At 50.9% G+C, this 10223-nt stretch overlaps 1 protein-coding gene across 4 annotated transcripts in view; it reads left to right on the top strand.

The window, feature by feature from the left end:
• Nucleotides 1-617: 617 nt before the first annotated feature.
• SLCO3A1 (solute carrier organic anion transporter family member 3A1) overlaps nucleotides 618-10223 on the top strand; it is a 191801-nt gene continuing 182195 nt past the window's right edge. For 3 of the 4 annotated variants that reach the window (XM_054585204.1, XM_054585186.1, XM_054585194.1), the window contains exon 1: nucleotides 797-999. In XM_054585204.1, the coding sequence (XP_054441179.1) occupies nucleotides 820-999 (180 nt within the window). In that variant the 5' untranslated portion in view covers nucleotides 797-819. Of the gene's footprint in view, nucleotides 1000-10223 lie in introns of all 4 variants that reach the window. The other variant, XM_054585212.1, reaches the window with a different exon arrangement.

Here is a 10223-nt window from a genome sequence, read left to right as displayed (position 1 = left end):
ACTCGGCCTATTCACTCTTCCTAGAAACAGCCCCTCCCCTTCTGTCTAGCGCCCAGATGCCGGAACTCTAGGTCCCCGCCCCGCGGGGGCGCCTCTGCACCCCATCTCTGCCATTTCTGCGCCGCCAGTTTCTCGTGCAGTACCACCCAGTGTCCGCGGGGGCGCCCCGTGCCCCGCAGCGCCATCTAGGGGCCGGGCACCGCCTCCCTCCCACCGGGGCACCCCCGGCCCCGCGCCCCGCTTACTCCTCAAGGACGCACCCTCTCCTGGTCTTTCGGGCTTCGGGACCCTCCTAGCCTCGGTCGCGGGGCCTCCCTTGGCGCCCCCAAGCCGATTCCCGTCGCGCTTTCCCCGAGGCGTGTAGGCTGCAAGAGGTGCACGGGGGCGGGCACAGGCGATCGGGCTCGGGCTCCGGCTCCTGTGTAAAGGCAGGAGAGGCGAGGGCAGGGAGGCCAGCGGGTCAGGGGAAGCCGGCGATGGCAGCGGCCACTGTCCGCAGGCGGCGAGGCGGCTGCGGAGGCGGCGGGCGGCGCGAGGAGCCCCTGTGATTGGCACAGCCCGAGCCGGAGGAGGAGGCGAGGGGAGGGCGGAGGAGGAGGAGGAAGGGGCGAGCGCGGCGGAGGCGGCGGCGAGGAGCTGTGCTTCCACCTCTCTAGCCCCGGCAGGACGGGGGCGGCCGCCGCGGGCCCGAGGTGGGGACAGCACGCAGCTTCGCCGCGCGCACCCCCGCCCAGCAGCGGCCCGGACACTCGGGGCGAGCGGGAAAGCGGCGGCGGCGGCGGCGGCGGCAGCGGCAGCGGCGGCAGCGGCGGGAGAAGGATGCAGGGGAAGAAGCCGGGCGGCTCGTCGGGCGGCGGCCGGAGCGGCGAGCTGCAGGGGGACGAGGCTGAGAGGAACAAGAAGAAGAAAAAGAAGGTGTCCTGCTTCTCCAACATCAAAATCTTCCTGGTGTCTGAGTGCGCCCTGATGCTGGCGCAGGGCACGGTGGGCGCCTACCTGGTGAGTCTCTGTGCCAACTCCGCTGCGGGGCCCCTTCCCCAGCCCCGCGCCCGGGCAGCCGGCTGGCACGAGGAGGGGACGGGCGGGCGTGACCTCCGCCCGGCGTGGAGGTTGGCGAGTGGTGCAGAGGCGGCTGCCGAGGGAGCTGCCGGCCGGGCTGCCGAGCGAGCCTGGGGCGGGCGGGACGCGGATGCCGGCAGCTGCTCGTGCAGCCAGCGGGGGCCGGGGGGATTCAAGGAGAGGCTGCGGGCAGGTGGGCGTGAAACCATTCCTCTCCCCTGGAAAGTGTAGCCAGAGGGCGAGTTCAGGAGCCTCCTTGGAGAGGAAGGGAACGCGGATTTCAGGTGATCCGCACATGAGGAGAAAAGCCAGTTAGCATCCTGCGTCTTCTACTCTCCATTCCGTCTGCCTGGAGAACAAATCCATTATGCATCATTTTCTCCGGGCGTTTTCTCCGTCCGCCAATTATGGGGGGTATTTAACAGCTTAGAGTAAAATGCTCCCGAGTGTGGCCTGATCCAAACCAGGGCGACTCGGGGACTGTTCCCGCTCCGTATCCCAGTAGCCATCCCTCAGCGTCTGGAATAAAGTTACCATACCTGGAGAGCAGCTGAGAGTTTGCGTAGTACTTCCCGCTATCCACTGTTAGACCTAAATTGCCCACCGTCGTCTCTCACCCACAAGGGGATTGCATCATTTTTCACAATGTATGTCTATTTCGTTTCCCTACTGAAAGGGGCTATTAATGCTTAAACGGCCCAGAGGTGCATCACGGAGCAGAGGAAACAGCTCGTAATGACTCAGCACTGTCAAACACCCGCTGTGCCGCCTTCTCGTGCCCCTTGCAGGTGGTCCCAACTTGAGTTCCAGAGAGTGCATGTCCAGACCTAAGTACAGTCTTGACTAAACATGAGAAGATTTTCCAGAGCATATAGGGTTAAATCACTACTTGACTATTGACCTGAAACTGGAATCAAATGCTACAGACTTTGAGTGTTAGTGAGCAAGTTTGATGGAGATAGAATTGGACAAGGTTTTGGCTGTTGGATAGCCACCTCCAGGGACAGAACTGTGCGCTTCCTGATGGTACCCCTGATCCCACCTTGCTGGCTGTTGGGTTACAGGTAATGAGGGCCAGGCGCGGGCGGCCCTGTACCATTCATAACCCATCTTCTAGGTTGCGGGGCTTGCTCTCGGAAGGAAGTGCAAGCAGGCTTGGTCTGTGGGGCAGGGAGCATAGAACCAGTTATGTGGTTCTGACAAAAGATTGTCCAAACTCAGCTCTGTTCCTGGGGTGACAGTTGCAGGGCTTCTGAAAATCCAGAGCATTTCCTTTGCCCCTTGTGAGATGAAAGATGTTGAAATACCTCTCTGCTCCTCTGCCTTGTATGCTGCAGATGAACCTTGTAGGCAAAAGCACATTTTGTTTTCTGTTGACATTTTTGTTTTGTAAGATGCACTTTTTTATAGTCGCTACACACAATTGCAGACAGCACCTGTGGCATTTGGTGACAGGGGTTAAGGGAAGGCTGTGTCTTGTGGGTCAGTTTATCAGACCTTTCTTGGAGAGACTCTCAGTGTTAAAATATTAAAAGAGCTATGTGTATTACTAAGATGCAAATGCACATTAATAAACATGTGTTGGTCTTTACCGGAGCATAGACAAAGTATATAATTCCTAACCGGGGGCTGGAAGCAGGGGAGGGGGGTGGAGGGGAGGGAAGTCTGTGTTTAAAAGAGGGTAATTAGCGTGCCCGTGGCTGCTGCCAGTTTAACAGTTTGTCCCAAACCCGTTTTGTTCAGTAGAGAGCAGCACCCATGTATGGCAGACACCAGCAGAACTTGGCACACCGTGAATGATAAAGACATGGGTTTACAGTTGGCTTACAGTGATCTAAGGGTTCCAGTCAAATGAGTGGCCTAAAGTCCTTGAGAAAGTTAAGAAGTAGAGGGCTGGCGGAGCGGTGGATGTGCAGAGGCAGGGATGGCGCCAGGAGATAGGAAGTTGACTGGAATCCTGTAATAGGCAAGTGGCAGCCTGAGGAATCCAGTCTAGCTGGTGGGGGCCTCCTGGTACTTACAGCCTGGGCTGGTGAAAAGCCTGGTTCAAGGGGTAGGGTAACAGGAATCAACAGGTGACTGGCAGAAAGCAGATAAGGCCCAGGAGAGCACAGGCCTCGGAAATTGAATTCATTTTGATTACTAGGAGCGGAGGCATGACGTGCTCAGGGCAGCTCCTTGCCTGGCTGCCTTCGACTCTCCACTGCCATCTGAACTTCATGAAAATAAATAGTTTCCTCGCCAGGCTTGACTGAATCAGCTTGCTATGTGTTTTGCTCTTCTGGCTCACTTGGGAGTTTTCATCTGTTATTTGGCAGGTGGCATAAAAAGTTTGTTATTCCTTCAGCTATGTGAGGCTTTGTTACGGATAACTGGAGAATGAAAGATTTCAGGATGCTTGCCGGAAGGCAGACGTCTTCCTTTTAGGTTCATCTCAGGCTCACTGAGGAAACCTGAAAACCTGTGATTATAGGTGATCACACATGCAGGGTCTATGTGTGAGGTGTGTGTTCTGCAGGATTGCAAATTCTGTGCCAGTGACATTATTTCCTACTTGATTCCAAAAGCCCATGCAGCTACTTTTTACTTTGTCTTCCCAAGTGCCATTTATTTTACACATGGAAGTTTCATTTCATTTTTCCTTTTCTTCTCTGGAAAGACAGATTGCCCAATGACTTGAGTAACGCAGGTGTAGACCTCCCAGCTGCAGAGCCGAAACAAGAAGCTGCCTGTGATTTGAGAAGCAACTTTGAAAAGTAGGACTCTGTGTGTGGGGGGGGGGGGGAGCGAGGGAGGGTGGTGTCCATCTATATATTCCTTTAAAGAACCTGCCCAGGGTGGGAGCTCCTATATATGAGAAAGCCACCAATTGTTAAGCAAGCCAGGGACCAGCGACTTCTGCCTAGCTGTTGGTGGTCTCCCAGAGGAGGACAGAAGAACACTGGCATTGACCCTGAAGCCCACACTTAGTGACCGTATGGAGAAGGTGGGGGTCATGTGGATTCTGAGGTCTGGTACTATTCCAGATACTTTAATTGGGATCATGCATCAGATCTGTCAGCAGTCCTAGGGAAATTCTCTCCTAGTCACTTAAACTGCCCGATGGTCTACAAAATATTTTCTCAGCATGAGAAGAGAGGCCCATTCAGTTTGTTACTGTGTGTGGCATATGGATTACAATTTAATTTTCCATTGGGTCTTTGCTTCAAGTTGCTTCAGTCTGAACTGACCTACCAGCAAGGTTGTAACATCTGCCTAAGTGTCAGGCCGTTTGGAGAGCACGTCAGTTTGCGTTCACTTCGTGGTGTTTTGTAGAGACCTACTGAGGTACTTCAAGCTGTTCATGGAGGGTAGTGGTGCTTGTAGAGGTTCGCATGTGCCCTCAAATTCCTGAGGCCGGGAGCAGACGAGGGTGTGTACAGGACATTAAGGCTTCTGCTGCCTCTGGACAGTTACGAGTGATGCTCACACAAAAGTGCATTTGAGTTCCCCCAGGTTAAAAACTTAAAAAGACCAGTTTCGTCTCTGCTTGGGGCATACAGGTGGTCTCTATGAACCTGTGGTGGGCATTTCCCTATGTAGAGTTATTCAGAAACTACATCTGAGGTTGTGGTGATGAAGCAGAGAGATAAGTTTAACAAGGTTCCGGCTCACTGCTTTGTAGTCGCTTACTTTTTTTTTTTTTTAAGACCTGAGAGCATCCAGTGGGCTGGCAATTAATGGATGAGGAGAAACTGCTGGATTTATTATTATTTTTTTCCTAAAGAAGCGTCATTTTGAAGATGGGCTTTTGCATATCTAACCCAGAATCAGACAGCTGAGAGACATTTTTGAATTCCTTGTCAAATTAGTAGGATGATGACTAAGGCAGCTGTATTTTACTCAAACAAATTATTTTATGCATTTATGGTTTACTCAAAGTGACAAATTCCCTGTCATTTGCCTAATTACTGTATAGCCTCAGGTAGTAAGAAATAAAATTACCCTAATTTTTTTTTTCTTACATGTGGGTTGAAACTCTTTAGCTAATGATTATTTAGGGGAAATATTATTTCTGAAAATTCCTTTCAACCAGCTTTGTGGACACACCTCAGTTTCTGTGGAGGGGTTTTTGTTTGTGCAGTTGAACAGACTGAATTAGCTGAAAGTGAGCCCGGTCTCCTCCCTGATTCTGCGCCTCCCTTTTCCCTATTAGATGCCTCCGCAGGCAGCGACCCAGTGGCCTCCCCACTGAGGCCGTGCCTGGCTCCTCTGTTGCTCAGCCTTTCGGCTCGTCGCTGGGCCTGCTGCTGGAACAGGGCTGTCCTGGGCTGGGCTGGATAAGTTTTCTCCTGCGCAGAGGCAGCGTGAGCAAGAGGGCCTCTGCGAATTTCTCTCGCTCATCTTAAAGCAAGTGTTGAGGGGCTGCCTTGTCCAGGGACCGGGCTCATTTAGCAGACTGGCCCTGGGGTAAGTGCAATGTCACAAGCTGTGGTGAGGGTGCAGCTGCATTTCACGTAGACGCAGGCCTTGAATGAAGACAAGATCTGTGGATGTTATTGGCTGGTTACAGAGATAGAGCAGAGGTTGGCATTGGTTCCAGGGTCTGCGCCAGGCCTTCCGCAGAGGCGATAGCAGGGGCAAGGACTCGTGCTGAGCTGACCTTGGTCCTTGGCTTGCAGAGGGCTCCCTGTGGTGTCAGGCAAGGAAGGTAGGGCCTGCCAGGTTACCATGGGCGGGCAGGCATGCAGAAGGTGCTCGCCCTCGTGGTGGCGGAGGGCGGAACTGTGTACATTTCTGTAGCACCTTCCAACTTCATGGACACAGTTACCTTGCACAGATATGACCTCATTTAATAACCACATTCCTCCAATGTAGAGAAAAGGACTTGTCATCACTTCTACTAACTTACATATTATGCGTGTAGTGTATTATATTTTGTACATTACTGTGTGCATTCTGTGTTTGCACGCACCCATGTACAGGGTCACGCACACCAAATATTGTACGCAGTACTTTCTGGAAGATATTAAGGGACATTTCAGTGGTGATTTTGGTTGCATGGCTTACGTGTGGATTTAGAGCTCCCCGGATAACAAGTCCCCTATATTTGATTCCTTCTCAGAAATGCCTTTGGTAATCTATAGGCTAGAAAGAAAGCATCCTTGTTCTTTTATTTTTGCTTTCGGTTTCTGTATTTGTGTGTACATAGTAGATAATCAGGAAAAGAGTGGAATTGCTGGCCTGGGTTCACAGGATAAGTGAAGTGATGTGGTTTGAGAACTTGTATTTTATGTGACAAAGTGCTTGTGGGTTAATGTGAGAGGAGGATTGCTGAATGGTTCAAACTGCAAGTTGAATGGTTAAGACTCCCAGGTGGAGAACAGCAAGACCCAGCATTCATTGCTCTGTTCTCCCTATAGCAGCCCTGTGACCTTGGGCTGATTATTTAACCTCTCTGTGCCTTGGTCTTTCATTTTAGAGTGGGGATCATAATAGTACCTGCCCTCATAGTGTTGCTATGGGTTGAGTCAGTACACATAAAGTGCGTTGAACACTAACTGGCACATAGTACTTGATAAATACTAGCTGCTGCTATTAATGATGGTTATGCATACTTACTATAAACATAATAAGTTTCTGGTACCCACCAATGAGAAATAAAATTTTATCAGTCATGGTTTGATTCTGGTGTAGTGAAGTATACACTCAGGTTGTCTCATTCTGCATGAACATTTTGTTTGGGAGTTAAACTTTTTTAAAAGCAAGAAATATAATTACCAGTTGCTAATTCTGTTTTTTTCCTTATTATAAATACAACAAATCCATTGTATCTTAAAGATGCTGTAAAAATTACTAGTCATGTGGGAGAGGAACCCGCCATAGTCATGGTTATCTTGGCCATTTAGAGTCAATGGCTACGTGGAAGTGAGTGGAGCGGGGATGGTATAGGGGCAGCTGGGAGGGACAGGTGCCCTGATGCCTTGCTGGGAAGCGCTCGGGACCTGTTGCTCTGGCCTGTGGCCACAGAGTGGAGAAGACTGGGACAGTGTCCTGGGTGGCGGGCAGCTGGGGAGCAGTGAAACAATGTTGGACTTGGAGTCAAAACACCAGGGTTTGAATGTGGTCCTGCTACTTGCCAGCTCCTGGTGACTTGGCTTACTTGTGCCTCAGTATCCTCATCTGAAAATTGGATGTGACGAGATTCTATCTTATAGGTAGTTGAGAGATTGAAGTAAACAGACACGTGATAGAGTGCTTCGCGTAGAGTGCAGTATTCAGTGATTGTTTTACCAACAATGGCATAACTCTCCTCAATGACCTTGGCACAGTGGAAGTCCCCTTTTGGGGCCCAAGGATTTGGAGTGGCGTGTGAGGCCTGGGCGATGTTTCCTAAATTAATGATCTGGGCCCTTGTGGCTTGCTCTGTTTCTCTGGATGAAAAGTGGCCACTTCAAGGCAGCCTGGGGTGTCAGGAGGAGGGGACCAAGGCACATATGTCGGGGACATATGCTGCCCTCCAGGCAGCCTCATTTAAGACATGTGACCTCAGAGCTCAGGCCTGGTTGCCTTGAAGGGCTCAGGTCTCCGCTGCACCCTCTGCCATCACCTGAGCCCTCTTGCAGTAGGAAGCAGGGCTCAGCAGGCCCAAATGTGGGCATTTTCCTGATCTGAGTCTGTTTTGGTTTCTCAGAAGCAGAGCAAATGAGCTCTGGATACAGTCTGATTTCCCTCCCTGTGGATTCGCCCATCTTGGCTTCTGGCAGTGGTTTAGGACATTACCTCCTTCAGCACCACTCTCCTTTCATCTCTAGGTTTGGAGGCAGCTTTCCTCCCCAGGCTGGTCACACCTGCCCTTGGGAAGGACAGGGAGTGAACTGGGCTGTTCTTCAATGAGTCAAGTTGGGCTTCACTGAGGAAGGGAGCCTATCAGCTTTCTAGGCGCTGGACCTTCAGCAGCCCAGCTGTGCGGTGAGAGGCTTGGGGAGCCTGCATTCTGGGCATTTTGGTGACACCACAGAGAAAGGAAATGTTCCACTGGATGTGGGCACAGTCCCCACACTTGGCTGTTCCTGACTTCTTCATTTCAGTTCTTTGTGGCTTTGGGTTGAGGCCTTCTGGAAGGGGAAGCCCTTTCGGAGGGAGGATTGAGTCCTGCTTTTTAATAGAAATGGTGCCCAAGCCAGCCGTTTCTTAGCTGACTGCACATTCCTCTTTAAACAGGGAGTTATTTCACAGAGAGACAATAGTTGGTCATTAGAATGTTCCTGCACTCGAAGCAAAAGTCTCATTTATGATTTTACACTTATTGTAAATATTTCAAATCAAAGGCAACTTAGGTTGCTCCAAGCCCTACTTTTTGACAGAGATTGGGGGTGGGTGAGGAAGAGGTGTGGAGCTCACTTTTTACTTTTTTTCCCTTTGCTTTCATGATTTCCTTCATAAATTCCCCTGGCAATAGCTTTTTCTTCTGGGACATCATATCCTAAGTGGCACTTTAAGTTACCTGGTAACAGAATCAAAGAGAGTACTGGCGGTAACAAAGATGTCTTATTTCCTTAGTGTTGGTTTTGTTAAAATCTTTGCCACAGTGCTCGGGGGATCCAGAAGCAGGCTATGCCCGCAAATGCATCCCGGCAGCCAGTGGTACCTTGGATGCACCGCCAGCGTGCGGCGCGAGGTCTAGGTTACTGTGCCATAGCATGAGTCCTCTCAAAAGCCTGAAGTATGCCCTTTGGTCTTCTGTCTGTGCATCTCTCTGTCCATCCACTTGTGAGAGTCTGCATGATGTGGTGGCAGATTCTGCTTTTCCTAGCAAGTTGCCCTTTGGGGCGGGTCTCTAGTAATGACCCTGGCTTCCCAGGTAACCCTTGAAACCTCTCCTTGGCGGGTATAAAGCCTGCAGTGGCTCTCACTGCATAGCCACCTAAGCTCCCACTTAGGCAGAGTTAGCAGAAATAATGAGTTAAGCATGTTTTCAACAAATAGTTCTGGGGACTACAATAGAAGAGTTGGCAAACCATGTACTCCCTAAATCACTGGCTGCCACTATAGGAACTTGAGGAAGGAAGAAACGATTACTTTTACTTTCATTTCTGTACTTGCAGCGTTGGTGTGGGGAGAACAGCGCCCCAATGGTGGTGTTCAATTAAAGTCTACTGTACTGTGTTCCTGGGAATGGCTGTTGTTTTTCCCTCCTTCCCCTTTGGAAAAAGCATGTGTGCGATGGGCGTGCTAGTTCTCTAATTGTTAGATTTGCTCCCCATTCTGACGCTGCTGCTCTCCGATCTCTGGCTGATTAGAATGAGAAATTACCACCTTCAACACAAGCAAAGTTGAAATTGGAAAGCTGCCCTCTGACTGATTATATAAGCTCTAAAATACTGTACCTGAAATCTTGTTTACCCTGCTTCGAATTCCTTTAATGAAGATAAAAATTTCTAACCAGCATGGACCCATATGTTTTTATTATGTAAGATTCAATTATTGTGATGCAACCTGTAAACTGAAAGATGGTGTTGATTAGTTAATCTCTCCATTTGGCTTTTTGAGTCAGAGCAGTGTTTGAGGTAGACCCACAGAGCCACCTAGAGCTGCCTCCTGGAACTTGGCACCAGGCCTCTCCTCTGCGGGGGCGCAGAGGCTGTCCCGGTCTGTGTCACTGCCCCTCTCAAGGGCAGGCGTCCGCGGAGGTCAGCTGGAGAGAGAGCTCATGAGGTTCAGCGGATGCCCAGGAATACGAACGCCGCCCGTCGTGATGGGCCCCGTCCTTTGGGAGGTTCATTTTCTGGAGGGCTGCCCGATGGCCCTTGGGATGAACCTCATCTTGTCCTTTGTCGCTTCCGTGTGTTTCCATGGGGTGCATCCCACCATCCTCTTCTCTAAGCCACACGTGCGTGGGGTGCACTATGCACCACACTGCACGGTCCATTTCGGGTTTCTGGCCTCCTGAACTGCACAGGTGGCCAGGGCGGGCCCAGGGCGGAAGAGACTTGATGGAAACCGGACAGTTGAAATGGATTAGGAGAGCTTCAGACAGGCCTTTCGTGCCTTTATGCAAGAAGTTGAGGGCAAGACTCTCCATTTAATAAACAGCACGTTGCATTGCCTCCCCAGTGCTGGTAAATACTGCCTGGGTTGTGAGGCGTGTGTGCTGCCAAAGGAAGGATCTATTTGGGAAACTT

Source organism: Pteronotus mesoamericanus, unplaced genomic scaffold (assembly GCF_021234165.1).
Source record: "Pteronotus mesoamericanus isolate MK-2021 breed Mesoamerican mustached bat unplaced genomic scaffold, CSHL_Meso_final contig_1205, whole genome shotgun sequence".
Lineage (NCBI taxonomy): Eukaryota > Metazoa > Chordata > Mammalia > Chiroptera > Mormoopidae > Pteronotus > Pteronotus mesoamericanus.
The sequence above is the reverse complement of the archived record's forward strand: the minus strand, read 5'-3'. Positions and strand labels throughout refer to the sequence as shown.